The sequence below is a fragment of the Myripristis murdjan genome, chromosome 6 (genome assembly GCF_902150065.1).
Source record: "Myripristis murdjan chromosome 6, fMyrMur1.1, whole genome shotgun sequence".
Lineage (NCBI taxonomy): Eukaryota > Metazoa > Chordata > Actinopteri > Holocentriformes > Holocentridae > Myripristis > Myripristis murdjan.
This window is the reverse complement of record NC_043985.1, coordinates 28,384,378-28,405,210: the sequence shown is the minus strand read 5'-3', so window position 1 is coordinate 28,405,210 and position 20,833 is coordinate 28,384,378. Positions and strand designations below refer to the sequence as shown.

Genomic DNA, 20,833 nt, shown 5'->3' with positions numbered 1-20,833 from the left:
GGATGAGAGGGTGGTAAAGTGTGTAAACAAATTTCTGGGAAGAGATTTAGTGAAACTGTCTTGGAGGGAGAAATTGGAAACATCTGTCCAGTTACTGGCGAGACAAATCAAGGCTGAAAGTCCGGGAGAAGAATATCTTGGGCTCGACACAACGAAACCGACGCACGGCCTCTCAAATCGCTTTCAGGTTCTCCAGAGCAGACGATTTCACCGGAGAGAAAGGGAACATATGCGGCGCCGAGCAGAGATTCCTGGGTAGGAATTCAACTCACTCCTGGTTTTCCTCTCAGTGCAGCTGCGGCAAAGCTTCAAAAGATCCCTCTCTCTCCGCCCATGCAGACCTCTTCCTTCCCTAGGTTTGCTTTCCCTCCTCCGTTCTCCCCTTCAAGCTCCCACCTTTCCTCACCCAAGCCTTTCCCCACCTACTTCACATAGCAGAGGCTTTCTCGATTTATACCCCTGCCCCTGCAGTCTTCCAGCTTCCACTGCCTTTCGCAACTCACCTTTCCACTCCAACACTTGATACCCCAGCAACACTCTGCAAAGCGGACTTTTGTCAAGAGGTTTTTTTTTTTTTTTCCTCCTCTTTCTTGCTACTTTGTAACCCCTCTGCCTCCCTATCCTTCCTAAACCTGGCACATACTGCTGCGGTGGAGGCATAGCCAGATGTGAAGTATATTAGAATTCCCTGCAAAGGAACGTGTGCTATGAAAACCAAGAGAGTCAAATGTGCAAGCTGGGTTGCGGAATAACCTGACCGTAATGACAGGTAATGATACAAGACATTTAAGTAAAGATAATATCTAATTTGTAATGGCAAGTGGTCATAGGGAGGCTGAGCATACAAGATTTAGCTCCTCTGGACGGGGGAAGTCAGAGGACTAAAGGACCAATCCTTCCAATGGAGGCGACTGTCCGGTTTTACTCAGAGTGAGCAGTCATTGTTGCTTAATATGAAACACCGCCTCTTTTGGAGGATGAGGAGTCGAGCGGCAGCAAAGCATGAAACGGCAAATGAAGATGGACAGAATACATGGCTTAAGTCGAGTCCCATCGGAGAGAACAAAGAATAATGCTGAGATGGATGGAGATGGATGATAAATTATAGTTGTGCCTCAGCTGTAAGCAATAAAAATGGCATCCATGGCGGTGTCCAAGCCAAAGTGACCATGGAGGAGCATGAACTACAGGTCCAAATAGTGTAGTTCATGAGTCTGGAGCTGGACATCAAGTGCATGTTTTTATAATTATGGAAGCCACGAAACAGGCGTGTACAAGTAAATCTGTAGAACACAGATATTCCCCCAGTATGTTCTGGACTGGAGTAAATATCCATCAGAAAATCAACCAGTGTCCTTTGCCAAACACAACCGCTGAATCCTCCCAAACAGCAGAATTGCACCTTCTAGAAAAACATGTTTGATTGTGCTCATGTACTCGATCCGCCTGATTTACAGAGGCAAGTGCAACCCAGCTGCATGCACTAAAAAGAAAAAAAAAAAAAAAAAAAATTAAAGTCAGAAACTATTACCAATTTAGCGAGTGATTTAATAACAGATGACATTTAAATGAGCTCTGTCGCAATTTCAGCACAATTAGCCAATTAGAATAGCAGAGTTGCTGTTTAAACAGGAGTCTTCCCTGTTTCCAAGCATAAAACAAACTTGATCTGTTGATTCTGAATAATCTGGTCCCAATGATTAAATAGTTTTAGTACTTTCTTCTCAAAGCCTAAGGTAATTACGCATAATTTCTAGTGCAGATTTTATTTTAAATAATCTTTGTGGCAAACAGGTCATCCATGAGAAAGTCAGTAGAAAAAAAAATCTTCTATAACTCAAGCCCTGATGCACCTGTCACCTGCCTTCCTCATCTTCCTCCCCCAACTCTTCCTCTGCATCATCATCGTCATCCTCATCATCGTCCTCTTTGCATTTTCTGGTAAATTTAAAAATAAGTTTCATGTTGTGTCACCACTGCAATGTGCTTTCATTGGGCGGTAAACAGTGTGCACAGTTTGGAGTTCAATAAGCTGTTTGTCCTTTGGTAAATCAGGTGCTAGGAGCTATTATAATAGTTAAAATATCGCCCTCCTTCCTCTTTTTTCACCTTAAAATATATATTCATCGGGGCTAAGGTGCTAAATGTTTGCACTTTGGTGTCCACCTGCATTTTCCCTTGCAAAATCAAAAGGCACTTTGTGGATAAATCAGAATTGTGACTTTTTACGTATGTGATGCCGTTGGTGCCACCACAAACCTTCAGTAAATCAGGGGGTGGAAGTTCACAGCTCCTGTAAAGTCTTAAAAAAAAAACAAGTGAACAAGGCTCACATGTAAAATTAAGAGTGACCTCACAGCTGGGACAGAGCCTCGAGTCACAGAGCAAAACAATTATGGAAACAAATCCCACAATTCACCTTGAACTCTCCGGTCCCCTTTTAATATTTGTGCATTCCTCCGAATTGGGCAATGATAAATGTTGTTGTTCTTACGGCGCATCAGGGTTTGATTAAAGGGTCGTGCCTCGACGGCGCAATGCTTTGGTGAGAGCAGCAGCGCTACATTCACATGACGTGACCGACGTGACAAAGAAACAAAGGGGAGAGCGGCTCAATTTCCGCGGTCACTGTGGAAATTTTTCATTTTATCCCTTTGTTATACTTCAAGTTTGTGTTGGAGATTGTTTGTATATATTATACAAGAGCACGACTGTCTGCAGAGCTAAACTGTGCTGCGCATACGACATTGCCCAGATTCATGTTGGTCATTAATCCTGAAGCGATTTCTTCTAATCAAGACCCAGGAACAAACTGGGTAACCGCATGCCAAACATATCTGACTCCCAGCTCCAGAGCTCACTTAAACAACTCAGCTCGTCACCGTGGGAGCGCTCGAAGACTGGACCTATTCACTTTCAAGACTCCCAAACCCCCATGACTAACCGATATTGTTATTATCATTATTCTTTTCAAATCGACCCACCCTAAAAAAAAAAAAAAAAAAAAAAAAAAAATTGCCCTGGCCTCTCCTTTCAAGTCGCTGATGGATGCTGCACAAACAAACCTCGGAGCAGGGTAAATACTTAGCCCATGTATTTCAGTGAGCTCCACTGACAATGAGGGCCATTGTGAGAAAACAGACGGGGCAGTAATGTGGACAGGATGGCTGGACGGAGAGCCGCCCGGGCCGTGATTGCATTGTGTCCATCAGGGTAAATAATAATGTGGGTCTATGAGGTGGCCGTGGCACTACTCACGTTGGGCCTCAGACTCGCCGCTTGTCCGTAATACTTCTCGGCCGCTTCATTCAGACTGGCTTGTCTGCAAAGGGAAAACAGAGAGAGAGAGGCAATCATTACTCATCTTTATTGCTCTTGACTTTAGATGGGGCCTTGAACGCCGCGTGTTTACTGGTGCTCAGAGGTCACCGAGAAAATAACAGGAGGGAATGGCACTCAGGGATGAAGAGAGACGATCCAATAGCCGGCCTCGGTCCCTGACTCGATAACATCTAAGGCTGAGCAGTGAGCAGCAAATACTTTTTTTTCTTTTAATTGGATCCCGAGGTCATGGCATTTGACTTATCGGGTACTTGAAGAGAACTCACTCATGAATTCCTCCAAGGCCGATCGGAAATATATCTCTCTGTTTACAGTTTTGTGCATACAGACGGCTGTGGAGATTGTGGTTAAGGCTGATATGGTGGAGATATTCAAGGTGTACAAATAGCAGGGAGGCCCAAAAAATATATTTTAAGCACTTTATAATATTACACAAGAGAGTAATGTGGATAGCACAGATACACCAAACATGTTGTGTAAGCCATAATGCCAGGGAAAGGGATTTTTGGACAGATGGCGTGCCGGCATGGGTCCCTGGAAACCAAAAATATTTAGTGCCTGAGGACATAAAACCTGGAGTCAACATAGGAATGTTTTCCATTACGCTTCTCATCTTCGTTCATAATCATAATCCACTCCTCTGCCTCTAATACGGTTATACCTGAACCTGTGACTGTTCTGTCTTTCCCCTTGGCCCATAAATCATTTCCTTTTATTAATACTCTGGTAAATCAGAATTCACCTTTATGGCCTGCAGCTGCATACATTTCACTGATGGTAACAATTGTCTCATTGCAAACAATTTAACTTTGACAAAGTCAAGGACGGAGTCAAAGACGGCCGGCTGTGGGAGCCCTTAGTCGTAATGATCAAAGGCAGCGAGGCCATTGGAACAGCAGTTTCATTTAGGTTGTCTTGGCTTATTAAGGGATCATCATCCATATGGTTCCAGATATAAGGCAACGCTTTCATTTAAGGATAACCGGGTCAATGGGCTACACACACACACACACACATGCACACGCACACATGCACACACAGACAGACAAAAACACATATACACATATATAGTACTTAGTTTGCATTACACTGTCAGATCTTATTAATTATAAATATATTAAATGTATTATTATCATCAATTAGCAATATCTTTATTATGAGTCCCACAAACTAGAAAATGCCCCATTTATTTTTTAATCCCCACATAACAGGATGGTTAAGATTTACTGGCTTGCATTTAGTCCCTTTAAACATTCAAATTTTGATTCATCTGAATCTCATTTCAAAGGTAAATTCGCAATCAAAATCAGAAATACTTTTATTGATCCCTGAGGGGAAATTAAGGAAAAATGGGTTGTGTTGTAATAGCTATTTTTTATGTCAGCATAGGCAGAGTCGTGGGCCTAAAAAGAGGCATATAAAACCAATTACAACCAAGAAATGACATTTGATACTGTTGTAACCCACAGATGTAATGGCAGGTTAAGACGCATGTCTCTTTACCCAAGGGTTCACGGGACATGAGAAAACTGAGTCGGACAGAAAGAATCATAGTTCTCTTAAATGTTATACTTAAGCACTTACACACATTACATATATAGAATATGATCATGTTTTATTTACTTTTGCTGGACCACTGAGTTTTCCGACCTCCGGAAAAAAAAAGCATTTAACATTCCAAAAAGCGATCCAACACAGATCCAAGACTTGATTGGCTGAATTTGCCCTGAGATTACAAATATAGGTTTTATGTTCAACCATGACCTTAACGATATATTTGTTTGACAGAATAATATTTAGAGGGCATATTTCTCTGCGAAAAAAACCCCCGCCGGAATCAAACTCTATAATGTCATTATCACATTTATAAACACATTATCAGAGGAGAACTGGAGAGCCGCCACACCATGACCAGCGGAGAAGTGGGACCTCCTAGGGCTGTCTGACTGCGGGTAGCGGGGAGCTAAGAAGACAATGAAAGCCAAGTACATAAACCGCTGCCTTGGTTTATACCCAAACCCTCGGAGAAACAGCTGCGAGGAAGAGCGCGAGACTACAAGAGCAGAGGGAGGAAGACACAGAGGGAGGAAAACAGAGCGTGACCGAATGAAAACAACTCCCTCGAGAAAAGGATTCCTGTCCATATTTCAAATCAACAACGTCCTACCCTGACATCTTGTACTCTGAGGATGCTTTACTAACCCCCTAAGCAGGCACGCCGGCGAACAAATCACAGCGCTGACGGGCGTTGCTTGGGCCGGACGCTGTTACAGAGATGCTAATGACGTTAATGGACAAACTGCACTTTGAACAGCCATTTGTGTTTTCTCTGCAGATGTCCAATCAAAGAATCTCTTCCAGTGTGGCGTTTTCTCTCTGTCAGAACGGTGGAGCATGTGCATCAACATCGACCCCCGAGGCTAATTGCGGGATACAACTCACTACCAGCTTCTCGTTATGCCTGTTCCCATTATGAAGTTATCATTTTCTACAATTTTACAGTCTTTTGATAGCACAGACAGCCAAATATGTAAAAAGCTGATATACACTACTCACAAAAAGTTAGGGATATTCGGCTTTCGGGTGAAATTTCAGGATGAACCTAAAATGCATTATAACCTTTACAGGTGAACTTAATGTGACCTTCTGTAAACTTTTGAATGCACATGTCCAACTGTTCAATGTTTCAGTACTTTTTGCACAAGTTGCTGTTCTCTAACAAGGAGTTTAACGGCAAAATTCACATCAGGTGTTTGATGCTCCAGCTCATCGAGGTCGTATCATTAGGGAACGGCTGCTGGAGACTGGGGTACCTCAGATGGAGTGGCCTGCACTTTCTCAGACCTGAATCCCATAGAAAACCTATGGGATCAGCTGAGTCGCCGTGTAGAGGCTCGGAGCTCTGTACCCCAGAACCTCAATGTCCTGAGGGCCGCCCTTCAAGAAGAGTGGGATGCCATGCCTCAGCAGACAATAAGTCGACTTGTGAACAGCATGAGACGTCGTTGTCAAGCTGGAATTGATGTTCAAGGGCACATGACAAGTTATTGACATTGACATTTTTTGTTGTGGTATATTCACCACTGTTGTTGGCTTTTGTTTCAAGAAATTGTTTGAGATGAGGAAATCACCAGTGTATGCTTCTACTTAAATGCCCTACTTTCATGATATAATATCACTGTAGCGTGAACTTTTTACATTTTCCATAAATTTCACCCAAAAGCCAAATGTCCCTAACTTTTTGTGAGTGGTGTATGTGTTATGACAGGCTAGTGATATACAGGGACATCATTTTAGATCTAGTTGCTGATAATACGGAAGCACATGCTTTGGATGGGAATCAGCGAGCAGAGGCATGGATGTGCACCCTGCTTGTGCCTGAGCTGTCGGCGGATGACTGTGGATTGCAAGTTATGACGACACAGCTTACATTTTCAGCAGCATTTGACACATTAAAAAGAAGGCAATAGCACGTTCCCATGGGTCTCTCCACTCCTACCTTCACCCCTGCAGTCCAGACCTAGTTTGAATTAACACGCTGCTTGTTTACAGAAGGCAGACGGTAATGGATGGTGTGGTGGCGAAATTGTCAAAAAAACAAAGGGCCCAAGTGGGCAATAAAAGGACGTTTCCACATCTGAGAACTTCTGCCTCTTCTTTTACTCCCTCTTCCCTCCCCCCGTGTGGATTCACTCACGTCCCCACCAACTGAGGGCCTTTCCATGTCTGGTTCCAAGACAAACACATAAAGGACATGAGCTGTAGACGAGCGGGACCTCATGCCAAGGAGGCGGAGCAAAGTTCGGCCCGAGCCCCTCTTGAGCTGCCAGGGGTCTGAACCCTGGAAGAGGCGCTTGATGGCGAAATCTGCTGCTGGTGAACATCTCGCTTGATCAGGCGGGTGACGGAAAAGTTACGAATATGGCGGCTGGGTGAAAATCGTACATACAGATGAGCAGAACTGCTGTGCCCTTTGGTCAAGCAAGCAGTAAACGCAGAGTACAGCACTTGGATTTTTCAAGATATACATTAATGATGTTAGAGGCAGTCATTTCCCCTCAGCGGGCAGCTGTAATTTTAATGTGGAAAACAGGCAAATCCTCACACTAGGCAGTGGAGTTTTGTTGTTTTGCTGGCACTGATATTTTTCAGTCTTTAGGGCAGCATACCATAAGTTGGCACACGGCTCTATTTACAAATTTCCACTTGTGGCTTATGTTCAGAAACACAACAGCTTGTGGGCTCCAGAAGCGTTCTTACTCAAGACTCATACGCTGAACCTTGCACCGATTTGGAAGCAGACTTTTATGTATGAGCCAGGAGCCGTGGAGAAGGAGAGTGAGAAAGAGTGAGAAAGAGCGAGGGAGAACATGAAGACGCATAGCTGCGCAGCGCGCTAAGACAAACCAGCAGCTCCCCGGCTGGCACTGCAGCAAGGGGAGACGATTACAAAGTAAAGCCAAGTAAATCACACTGGCTGAGGAGCGCTGTAAGCCCCTGGATAAACCGTACAGACAGTAGACCTCCCCCTCTCATACACAACCTCCATTCTCCTCTGCATGGAAAACCGTGGCCCACCCATCTCATCAACAAAGAACAAAATGCATTCACACATACAGTGCCTTTGTGCAGGTGTTGGGGCTATGAAATTCATCAAACAAACAATAAAATGAATAAAAAAACCACGTCTGAATCATTCCAAGCAGGCGCTCACCTGAGCATGTGGGCCGCGCTGAAGACCACATCAAACTCCCCGCTGTCGAGGCGTGCGGCTTTCTCTGCCATCTCCGCCGCTTCCAGCAGGCGCGACTCTTCCAACAAAAACTGACCTGGCGGGTCGGGAGAGAACGGCACCAGTGTTAAAATGCTGAGGGATTCCTACGGAGGCACAGAGGGACATGGTCTGGAGGTGTTGCCTTTGGCCGAGCCAGATAGACAACCTCGTCTGCCCTAATAACGATCTGCTGAAACACTAGATACGAGCTCGACATACCATCGCTCCTTGGCCATCTGTCAGACCCATTTGTTCGGATTAGCTGATCTTGATAGCTCTGTTTCTTTCGGATGAAAACGGTTCTTACGGGAGGTTTGTGTGTTATGATGGGCGCGGCCGCTTTCGTGGCTGACCTTCGTAGACTCGCCTAACGAGACAGAATTATGGAACGCCGACCTAACGTGAACCAAGGGTGGACCCCTTAGTAAGGGCTAGGTTTAGAGAGGAATTAATACCCTGTTGACTTTGGTTAGCCCCACTACTGTACCAGGATCCCAAACCACCGAGTGAACCTAAGCATATTTTCCTTAATAACTGTGGATGAAATAGAAGCCTTTGCTAAAGGCCCGAGGTGAGGGAGCGACTTTAGCAGGGCCTTCAAACGATGACTGATTTCCATAGAGCGGCGTGCACGACACCTCCAGGTTACACACACTTCTGCTGCTGCAGAGGAGAGCAAATTTTCAATAGAGCGACTGTTTTATCCGAGCGGTTTGTGATACATGAAAGCATTGCCTTCCATTAGAAAGGAAAGGCATTGGACGGCGGAGTGACTTGCTATACAGGATCAAACATTTTACAGTGTGTATGCAGGCACTGAAGCCTTTGTCTGGTAAATATGAATACCTCACATATCTGCAGCAAGGCGCATTCTTTGTACATGCTGTTGTGCTGTTAATATAAGAATTTGGCATTCGTGTCAATGGCCAACAAAGAGAGAATCCTTTCTAGCTCCCTAATAAACCTTTGATCTTCAATAAATCAATTGTGTGGCTATGCATTGTTTCCACTTGCAGATCAATGCAGTTCACCCTATGTTTAACCCAGTAGTTGTTAACCTTTTAGGTGGCAGGCGTTCTTCCACAAGGTTCACGAATCCACAATTAAGCAAGATATCGATTGCTTTAAATGTCACGCACAGGCTTGAGTGACTAACCAGGGAGCAGCAGCTTCAACAAAAAAAAAGAAAAGCTGAACTATTAAAATATTCAAATTCAAGCTGAGGGAAAGTAAAGAGCTAACACATCAGTTCATCATAAAATGCTGCTGCAGACTGATGCGATTTGAGAACAAGGGTCGCTCTTGGTGAGTGAAATGATCTAACTCGTCAGCTAATCAAAACTCTTTCTTCCCCATCGCGGTAATTAAATCCTTATCTAACAGGCAACGCGGCGACTTGACGTCGTGTGTGAGTCACGGAAATTATGTAAGACAAGAGAGACACCGAAAACGTCACGTTCCATTTTCCACCTAGGTGCCGATGAGAACAATATGAGGAAATTGGGGTTCATCTTCCCGGGCCGTTAGTGTGAACATCGCCACACGCAATCCTCCGGTCACACGAGTGCAGCTCTGCATCGCGCCTGATTGGAGGAAATGGTGACGGAGCCCCACTAAAACAAGCACTTACCATAATGCATGTAACAATTGCCTTTCGTGGGATCGAGCTGGATGGCCTTCAGGAAGTACCTCTCCGCTTCTGTTTTCTGCCCCTGGAGAGAGAGAAGAGAAGAATTAAACGCATTGTCATTATTGTTTCCAAGGCTGCTCAATGCTAGTCAATACGAAAAAAAAAAAAAAAAAAAAAAAAAAAAAAACTACATTCAGCTCAGCAGCCTAAATACTTCTGTGTATACCTAATGACCCTCTCCAAGCCGCAGACCGAGAGCAACATTAAATCTTAATAAATAGACACGAAACATATGTACCACTGGTGTTATTCTTTCGAATTCATGTGTCATGCTGTCAGAGCACACAGTGTCATGCTTGGCACAGTTGACTAGACAGGGCAAGGGCTCATTCATTACACACTTATATCTGCACAAATAGCACTCCCAGAGCAACCGCAGATTGCCGGTGTGTGTGGCCTGACCACTAAGAAACAGGACAGAGAGCGGCGGAGAGAAATGAGGCGGGGGGGAGAGAGAGAGAGAGAGAGGGTGAGAGGGTGAGAAGGGGAGAGAGAAGGAGAAAATGTACAAAAAAACAGGTTTTATAAAAGAAAATGAGAGAGGTGAGCATGTTCATGTGTCTGCAGGCATCATTAGGTTCACACAGGCTTACAGGCGCACACACACACACACACACGCACACACAAAACAAAACCAACAAAAACAGATGAATCCATCCTGGGAGTGTCAGGGTGAGCATAGCGTGATGAGGGGAAGCAACAGACTGAAGCCCAGCGGACCCCAGGAGCTCCCAGAGGTCCCAGAGACCGAGCCGCTTGACCAATCACAGCGCACGCAGACCACAGCAGCTGGCCAATAGAGAGGCCAGCTGGGACCTCGGCACACCCCAGCTCTCCGCTTGGCATCAGATGCCGTCTCATCAACAATTAACAGCGTGCACTCCTGTATAAAAGCTGATGTTGTGAATAGTGAAATGTTTAGTATGTGGTTTACTCGAAAAGATATTGCCTTGGAAATGAATCATGATGACTGCTAAGAGAGAAATGCAGCGGGATTTACACTGGAGTTCAACCAAGCCTATAAAAGCCAGTGATAAAAAAAGCAAATGCATTAAAATATGAGGGGGAAAGGGGATTTACTAAATATTAAATAAGCCTGTATGAATAATGTCTAAGAACAGAGTATGAAATACGGTGAACACAATTATTTTACTTTCGCTCCCTGAATAATGGGCTTACATTCAATCAATACAATCTAACATTAATGACTGTATACTTTAGCAAGTGTACACACTTTCTGTGAACTTAAGCTTCAATAACTGCATAATTTTCTCATGTAAATATTTTAGTGCGGTTTCCCTCGATGTAGCAGAAAATTGAGCCTGCGCTACGTATATATTTAATGGAGCCGATGGTGTCCAAGCATCGTTTCTGTATATTTTTTCAGATCCTACTTCACAGATGGAGCAAAGTGTACATTGAGGAGCAGCTGGTTTTGTAATAAACAGGCCTATTTCTATTTACTAAATGTCAGCCAAAAGCTTTCGCTCAATCCAGCGAGCTGCAGTTGTGACTGGATGGATGATTTGGATTATGACACATCTGAGAATATTCCCAGAAAATTTGGACAGGCTGTATGCCTTGGCGGTTAGGACCAGTTTTGGTCTCATTACTCAAAAAAGTAATCATCTTTCACTCACTCATCACTCATCTCACAAATAACGTTATTACTATAGTTATTAATCCCCGGGAGAAGTACTTTCTAAACTTCTTGTTATATTATTTTTTTTATTATTTTTTTTGCTGTGCTCCCAGGATTGATGATGGCCAATGTTCTTGTGGGAATACTGCACCCAAAGAGAGTAAACTTTCGTATTATTTCTCCCTTAAGCTCGCTCGGTATGTGCTCACATGGCCTGACAGCAAATAATTCTGAAAAATGCAATGGCTTAATTAACAACGAATTATTGAGGAATGCAGGTGGCAAATAGTGTTTGGATAATTTGACTCCAATCTGATATTTAAGGGAACAAAAACAAAATATATGAATAGCTTACTAATAACACAATTTGTGATTGGTAAGAGACATTAAAATTGAAACAGCAATTTGTTACAGTAGTCATTAGTATCAAAGTGTGTGTGCTTATTGCAGATGAATTATATTTTTAATGAAAAACTCATGGAATGTGTATGCATGAAAATCCTTAAAAATTGCAAAACTACCCAGCGGTTATATTTCCTTGTCTGGGTTGTGTGCAGATGGTTAAAGCAGATTTAGCCTAGTGCTGGGATTATAAACAAACTATTATTTAATCGTAAAGGCTTATTTGTTTTTCCTATGTCATATTTTGCATCTTTAGAGTGAAATAGTGCATTGTAAGCTGGCCAGAGTGAAAGGGTCTTTTTTTTTTTGCAAGCTTATAGTACACTGTAATAACAAAACAACAATAAAAACCCTGTTATAACTTCATAATAACTGTGCAGAGACTAGGTTCAGTAAAAAAAAAACCCATTGCTTGCTTCCTTGCTGTCTCTCCATTTCTGCATTTCGTGATTAGGGATGGGAATCCAGAACCGGCTCCAAATGAGAATTGGGATCATATGCCTCCGAGCTTGACTGAAAGAAAGGGCGGTTTGCTCGAGTATAGTCGGCAGGACTTCAAACACCAGGACGAGGGAGAATATGGAGACACTGCCTGCTCATTTTTAGTTGTGCTGATGCTGTAGGCCCTCTTTTTGATCATAAATCAGTAAAAGGAATTGATGAGGAACTGGATAGATAAGCCAAATCGATGATGGCATTGATGTCAATAAAATCTTCGTCAGTTCCCATCCCTGTATGTGATGTGATAAGACTTCCTTTTCGTTCCAATGAAAACACTTTGCGAGGGTTGGAAAAATCCAAAATGTTATGAACTGTCAATAAAGAAACATCAGCCCTGCAACACACCCAGCCCCTATCAGCTACACCCACTTCTCATTCTAGTCGGTGCGTGGTGTGGATGCAATATCCTGCTTTCTCACACACACACACACACACACACACACACACACACACACAGCGCTTATCGTCAATGCGTGCCTCACCCTTCAAATCTCCTGATAACATCAGATGCACTGCAGATGTAGCTCGGGCTCTGTGGCTATTAGGTATGGAGTCTGCATCATATTAGCTGAGGAAATGACAAGTGAATGACTGAATCCAATATCACAGGCGTCACTGCCGCTGTCCATCTCTGACCTGCAGTGTGTAGACGGGGCCCTGAACACATCCTGGCTCCCCGGGGTGTCAGCGGAGGTGCAGAGGGGTCAGCGCGGCGGGGGCGTGATACTGATCTCTGCAGTGTGAGATTGACTTTCCCTTCCCATCACCCTCCCGTCTTTTCTCCTCCCCTCATCCAGAAATCACAGCAGGTCTCTGCTCTGTGACGACGACGATGATGATGGTGATATTTTTATTTTCATGTCTTGCACACAAACTTCCCCACCCTCATGGGTTTACGAGACAGCAAAGGTACAGTGCGGTTGCAGTGGTGACACATTTCATTACATTTTATTTCAGTACAGTCACTCATTACTGTACAGCTCAATATCCTGCCTTCCTTCCCAACCTTGGGAACCCGTCCTGAGGCGTGTTTTTGATAATCAAAGGAAATCAACATAATTGGATGGACATTTTAATGAACGCCTCTGTCCTCCACAGCTACCAAGCCATTCCTCTGCCCTCCTGTGACCCTTCCCCTAAACCCACTCCCGTATCTTATCTCCCAGTCGGTCCTGGCTTCCCAATGCCGCTGGTCTGATTCCACCGACTCTCACCCTTCCTTCATCCTCCCTGCAGTCCACCTCTCCTGCTGGGATCTGAACCTAAGACCCTCACAGTATTTGAAGCTTCCTCATCACTCACACTACTGGCAGGAGGAATGGGGAGATAGTGGATAATGATGGTGGGCTGGAGGACAGCTAACCACTTCCACTGGTTTTGATCAAGCATGAAAGAGCAGTGTTGCAGTGTTTTAACCAATTGGCGACTGAACACTGCTACTTTCTTAAGCGTACCATACTTGTTTACATTTTTCATTTTTTAAATCACCTTCCCTCTGTTTTGAAAATGCAGACCTTAAACACGATCCGCTGCCGCAGCTTAGATTAGCGCCTGTGATAAGATGTGATGGATGTCTGAATTTAGTTTGGAAAGCAACTTTTCTTTTGAGGATTATTTTCCGCCGGAGATGGACATTTTGATGTGTGGGTTTCCGAGTGCAACAGAGACATTCACATGTTGTTAGATAAAACGAAAAAACAAATTTCCTTCTTGGTAGTTCGCCATCCAAACCTTTTGATTTTCCGACCAAGTTGTATGTGAATGCAAAGCTGTTTGGCAGCCGACTTTAAAGTCCTGGACATCAGCGATTCTGGTGCACATGAATGCACCAGAGGACAAGCGAGCTCAATGCTGCCATTATACAAAACAACCATGCAATGATAGAGTAACTTTTATAAAAATAAACACAGGTGGGATGTAGACTGTAATGGAATATCTATCTAAAGTAAGTTTTCAAGTTTCTGGTCATTTTCATACCATACTGAAATGAGCTGAATCAAATGGCTCCCTTGGCGGTAAGAAAAATGCATTAAAACATCTAAAAAAGCAAAAGACGGTTGGTGGCAATGTAAAGTAGATTGTTGTAAATGGGCCAAAATGTGCAAAAATAGCGGAATGCTTTGTCGGTGGACAAATGGAGAGCTGCAATGTGATTAAATGAGCCACAGCAGCAGGAGGACCAGAGATTGTACTGTTGTACCTAGGAGCCAGGTTCCTACACATTTTCCATTCCGAAAATTTCATACTTTTCCAGACTGACATTTCCAGACATCTCAGTGGATTTTTTTTTTTTTTTGTCAGTCTACGCTTAACATCTCAGCCCACTTTATCAGAAATGATGATACACAAAAATGACAAATCATGACCAGTGATGGCTACCTCACCCATATTAAAAGAGGAAAATGTTTTCATGCACACTTTGCACCACGCTCTCTTCTCTGTTTTAGGGTCCTTCACAAACTATTTTTTTATGTGACGGGTAAGCAAGTTGTAATAAGAACAGGTGTTTGAATGGCTCTGCCCAGTCCACTAAATTGAAAAAATTTCAGCTGCCTGCTCCAAATGTGAAGAAAATTTATTATAGCTATTTCTGAAATAAGCTTTTGACTATTACAAGCAACAGTCTGGAAACGCAAATGGTTTTCCATACTCCCTCCTCTTTTTCCATACTTATCTATTCCTGGAGATGATCAAAAGTCATATTCAAACTTTTTCATGCGTTCCCAGACAGTGTAGGATTCCTCTATGAGAGAGACACCTAGACATCTTCAGAAAAGAGCTTTTGAGGATTGCTGATGCTTGGGCACTATTTTTACCACCCATTTCATGACACATCCTTTATATCGTCAAGTATCTCTCAAGGATAAAGTGGTTCTAAGCCTATCCAAACAACTCTGTCTTCTTCTCTGATGGCATTATTTAGACTCAGAGGATCATGGGATCCCGACAACCCTCTCCCATCCATCACAGAGATCTAGAGGGATTCATCGCTGCAGGTTCAAAGCCTACTTTCCTCCCAAATCAATAACACTTTCTTAAATAAAATGAGTTTCTCTTCATGGCCCACTGCGTTTTTCCTGTGTCCACTTCATCACGTCTGCGCACTCTTTTCTAAAGGATGGTGTTGTTCCCCTGGAGAGTAATTGCTGACAGATTTTGGTTTCAGATTCTCGGTGTCTTTGGGCTTTTGTTCAGAGGCCAATTCTTGTTGGCTTAACAGGGGACTTTTATCTGAAGTGTCAGGTGGGTTATTCTTTAACCTGACCACACTCTTTGACTACAGACGGGTAAATCAATCTAGCAGGTACGGAGGCTTAATTCAAAGGAGATACGAACAATGAAGATCTACAACCACGAGACTACCTCACTTAAGGTACATAGTGTTAGTATAAAGCCAACAATGTAAGACACTCATGGGACACACTCTACTTCAGCATGTGAACTGAGGTGTGAATCGACTTGCTGGACTTGTGACTTAATGGAAAATGCTGATAACCTGACCTCAGAAAATTGTCCACCGCGCATATCAGGCATGATACACACCAACTCATGATTTGGGAAAGCCTCCATAAACAACAACAACAAAAAAAAGACTTGAAAGGGACTCTGTTTCCACAATGGAAATGAGAGGAGACATTGGCAGGAAGGGCCCAGTCATTCTGTGGAGATCCAGATCCCACCTCCGGGTTTGTGAACAACATTTACGTCCTGTCATTAGGGACCAGACTCTTGGAGAGAGGGGCGTCCGCAAGGGAGAGGGAACACCTCCGCCCATCTTTTGACCTCCTCGGCAACCCCGTCTTCTCATCTGGTTAACTCTCCTCTGCTGCGAGTCTGATCTGACAGTCTCAGTTGAGTCCCAACCGCTCCCTTCCCTCGGCTATATTTCCAGAACCTGCTATTCAGTTTTGATCCGTCACTGTTCACTGTATGACTCCGCCACATGACCACCTCCTTTTGAACTCTGGAGCCCTATGAACTGCTTTTGCTCCTGAAACCCTTCCACTCCTCACCGCCACCCGACCTACATATACACATGCAGACAACCCTTCCTCTGTTCATTCAAATGCCGGTCGTCTGTGTGACCCTGCATGGATACCTTCTCAGTCGACCTGGAAAATGTGAGCCAGATGTAGATGGGAAAACACTGGTTTCTCGGCAGTGTTTATAGCTATCTATCTGTTTCGCAGAGAATCGCTGCTACCATGCCAATCGTCGGGCATCTGTTTTGCTGTTTTGCAGATCATGGGACGTCATGAAGAGCCTGTTCAGGTAGTTAAGACCTTGACCGTGCATTCTTCTAAAGACCACGGAGTGGAGTCAAGACATCACTTTCAATCAGGATGCACTATTCTCTTTGGGGGAATTGGAGCACCTTGAGAAACTCAATGCGATCGCCCGCTCCCTCTCTTTCTTATCTTAATGAATGCACCCCTCTATAGACTCACCCTCTTCCGCTTTTTTTTCTCACACACTATTGATTAGCGGCAGAAATTTCAGGGAAACATTAAAACTATCAGTGAAGCGCTGGAGAGAGCTGATGACATGCCCGAGGAGATAAAAGAGAGGGGGGGGGTGAAAAGAGAGTGAAAAGGCTGGAGAGGAGACAGGTGAGGAATGAGAAGTGGTTCAAGGATGCAGAGAGTTGGACAAGATGAAGCCAGAAGCTTTGGAGGATGTGGAGGAGGAGGAGGAGGAGGAGGCGGAGGTGAAGGAAAAACATATGTCTTACCGTCATTGCGAGGAGTTTTCCATAGGTGAGGTGTGCAGGAATGTGGTCCGGCTTGGCTCTGAGGGATTCTTGGTACCAGTGTTCAGCGTCTGCCAGCCTGTTCAGTCTCATGTATGCCTCTCCTGCGGGAGGAAAGCGAGGGTCGAGTCAGGGGTCGGGCTGTCAGAGGTTAAGAACCCACACGTCTTCCTATTATTGCAGAGGATTTCAGTGACGGCGGCGGTGGCCCCAGAGACAGGCCCCTCACTCCAGCAGGGCTCGAAACTCGACCTCAAATCCCACGTTGTTTATTTGTCAAGGGGAGTTTTACTTGTTATGTGGGTCACTGAACTAAGAGCATGAGCCGATTTAAGTTTGCCTTAAATTTCCAAATTTGTGCAGTAGAATCAGCATCTGGAGAACAAATCAAGCCTTTCATACACAAGTGATAATTATGGAAGATGTTTGTATTTCTTAAGAATTGGAATAAGATTATTTCAATCAAAGATGACAGCCCGTCTTGTCTGGTGTGAAGATACTGTACAACACGGAGAGCTAATGACAAAAGTATCAACCCTCTCCCTCGCTCTCCCCGGTCTTTCAGACATCATCCGATACCTCCCCCTCCGCCGGCTCCGAATCCCTCTCTCCTAACACCTGAAACAACAATGACCTCTCTTTTCATAGCCGTGCCTTACACTTGTATTTTCGCAAGAATTTGACAACGTAGGCCGGTAATTGGGCAAAACAGAGCCAAAACAACATTTGAACTGTGTTTATGGAAGGGAAAAGCAAAGCGACTGAAAACATGACAGGTGTTAACATTTCACATGAACTGGTAACACGGTTTATATTTCAATCCACACGCAGGACTCATGGCCTGCCAAATGACCGGACGTGTTGTTTGGACTAGAGTGAACTAAAACCTTAGTTCTCCAGGGATTAGGACAAATCATGGCCCTGATAAGAAACTATGATAAACAGAAGGTGACCGCTGACTAATCACCACTTAATGACCTCTGAAATGATCTAAAAACACACCCTTGTCTTTCACTTTAAATGACTAAGTAATGCTGTGCAGTGATACCCATAAAAAAATAAATGCGATAAATGCATGTAAAAGCCATCGAATTTAAGAAGTCACTTCCTTTCTTGCGAGCAGTGCAGCTCAAGACTTAAGCCCCTTTCCCTGAGTTGTAATGCAATATTGATGCCGTGATAAAGTTGGGGGGGGAATGTTTTCAAGATGTTATCCGTCGCCACAGCCTGGTGTTTCAGATTAAAGTATTTGAACTCCATGATTTCCTAGGTACAGAATCAAAGAGTCTTAAAACATTTCCTTGTCAACAGCTAACCAAAGCAGAGCCAACAAAAAAGATTACAGGATAATATCAAAACCATAATCTCGATATCTGCGCAACAATTGCAATGTGGAGTAAAAGACGGGATCGGCCGGGGTAATGATAAGGTTGTGATCTAGCTTTTCTTTTCCCACATTCCTATATTTGCGTCCTTCTCTAGCATGGCGAACAGATGTTGCCAGATAGGCTGTCACTTTTAGAAGAGTCTTATTCTAAAATGAGATAATCACCATTTGGAAAAAAACCTGCAGTACAAGGACTGATATCACTGCATCAAAAAAGGAAAGTGTGTGGCTTAAGCCCTCGGTGAACCAAACATTGACACGTTTACTGGACAAGATCCTTGGTAATTTAAAGATATTTTACAATGAATGTCAGGAAATGAGAAGCATCCAAAATTGGATATCTATAGTTTTTTTTTTTTTTTCTGGAAATGACCTCTTCATTTGCAGAGGAGGTTAAAATCAGCCCCATACTGTCTTGCCTTCCTGGCAGCAGACCTCTGCATGAGATTAGCGCAAACATCAATGTGCAATTAGAAGTGACATCGAATCCAAGGAGCCCGAAAACCAGCTCTTGGAGTGGAACATTCCAGGGCCCACCAGAGAGCGTTGGAGCGAGACCAGCGCGGTGCAGATTACCACCCAGGTCTGCCCCTGATGAAAGGTTCTGCTCCTTGGCGTCTGACAAACAGCACGAGAGCAGCACAGTGAGCAGGCTTGGAAATAGATATGAGCAGGTGTGCCAAATGTGCAAATCAGTTTAGTGAAGAAACAACACTCAGCCACAGAAATCACAGATCTCTGGCTCGGTGCCTCCGCTCCAGATCCAGTGCTGCTCCCGAACGGTGATAGGAGCTTTCGTCAACATTTTGACATAATCTCAGCACCTCTGTCAAACTGCATTTGCCTACACACCAGTGAACCCGAGGCATTAGCAAGCCTGGAATACAGCCTGCCCAGGTTTCAAGTGTGTGTAGGTGCATGTGTGTGAAAGAATGTGTGTGTGTGTGTGTGTGTGTGTGAGAGAGAGAGAGAGCAGCTATAATTGGCCTCAAAGCAAATCACTGGAGATGAAGGAGGCCTGACATTTTGTGTGACAAGTATCAGAGAGCAGACGTGGGGGACACTTGAAATGGATATGATTGTTTTTTCAAAATCACGAGCCAAAACTCAAATCTGCAGGTGCTTTCTCTCAGCCGTAACGCGAGGAGTGGAGCTGTTCTTGTAGCGGGAAGCCAATTAACTTAGTTAACATGCTACTGGAAATCCTAGCATCAGACAGTGTAACATATCGCAGAGCAGCTTGAACTGGAACTTGGTAGGAAGAAAGAAAGACAGAAAAACAAACAAAAAATTACATATACATCAAAATGTTTATAATGAATTATGCAAAGAGAACACCTTTGAAAACCAATGGCCTCAGACACAATCTCCGCGAGGTAACCCGAACATACAAAGACTCACTTCTTATGCTTATTAAAAGCTTATTGCAGCTACAGTCTGACATATGTGGAATAAAAAAATCAGTTCTTTTTGTGCTTGAAAGTGCAACAACGTAAGGCAGAAAAATATATATGATGTTGAGCAGATAATAAAACACCAAAGCTCAGAAAAATTACCCCCTGGCCCTGTTTTCCATAATCTGTTATTTCTTCAGCACTAAGAAAATACAGCTTTTTTTTTTTTTTTTTTTTGCTTGTAGTCTTGAGGTGAAAACAGCACTTACCCATCATGTTGTAGAGGCTCTGTGGTGCAAATTGTCTTGGCATTTTCTGTATTGCTTCTTTATACACGGAGAGGGCCTCCTATGAATAGAAAAAAAAAGGCATTAGAGAGCAGGGAGAGACCACACCAGAGAAAATGGTGCTGGGCTAACATTCCTCCCCTGTAGCCTGGACCCTGACACGGTGAATACCCAGCGTGGAATTGGGGGTTGCTGAGAGGGTGGTTCATACAGAGCCAAGCAGAAAGGGTCTATCCTCAGTGTCACGGCTATTAGGAAAACTAGAGCAGTGTCACATATTGACTCTATAGGATAAAGGTCCAGCGATTCACCTCGGAGTCTGCTCGGAGTTTAAACGGTACATAGAGCTGGAACTCCCTTAGCGTGGAAGCAAATACTGTGATTGGAAGCGGGAGGAAGGGGGCAGCCGCTCTCTTTCGGCTGCACGGCATCAATTTATAAAAGACTTTATTGAATTTGCAGGGCCGCTGCTTCGTTCTTGATTGAATCAGCAGCATCGGTGCTTGAGTGCGATATAAATGTGCGGCACTGGAAAACCAGTTGATCTTAGACAATGGCGCAGGTCTTTAGGGGGAGGAAAGACAATGAATATGTCAGAAACACCCTGCAGCTTATCTGGAGACAGCACTGTGTCCTCTGTGACAGAGGCAATTTTGGAAGCTCT

General features: G+C 44.0%; 1 protein-coding gene across 1 annotated transcript in view; it reads right to left on the bottom strand.

The window, feature by feature from the left end:
• Positions 1-20,833, bottom strand: part of tmtc2b (transmembrane O-mannosyltransferase targeting cadherins 2b) — a 103,255-nt gene that overhangs the window by 5,872 nt on the left and 76,550 nt on the right. Inside the window, exons 7-11 of the mRNA XM_030054463.1 lie at positions 20,152-20,230; positions 17,084-17,205; positions 9,747-9,828; positions 8,057-8,171; positions 3,259-3,322 (exon numbers count right to left, since the gene is read on the bottom strand). Coding sequence (XP_029910323.1) covers positions 3,259-3,322; positions 8,057-8,171; positions 9,747-9,828; positions 17,084-17,205; positions 20,152-20,230 — 462 coding nt within the window. The remainder of the gene's footprint in view (positions 1-3,258; positions 3,323-8,056; positions 8,172-9,746; positions 9,829-17,083; positions 17,206-20,151; positions 20,231-20,833) is intronic.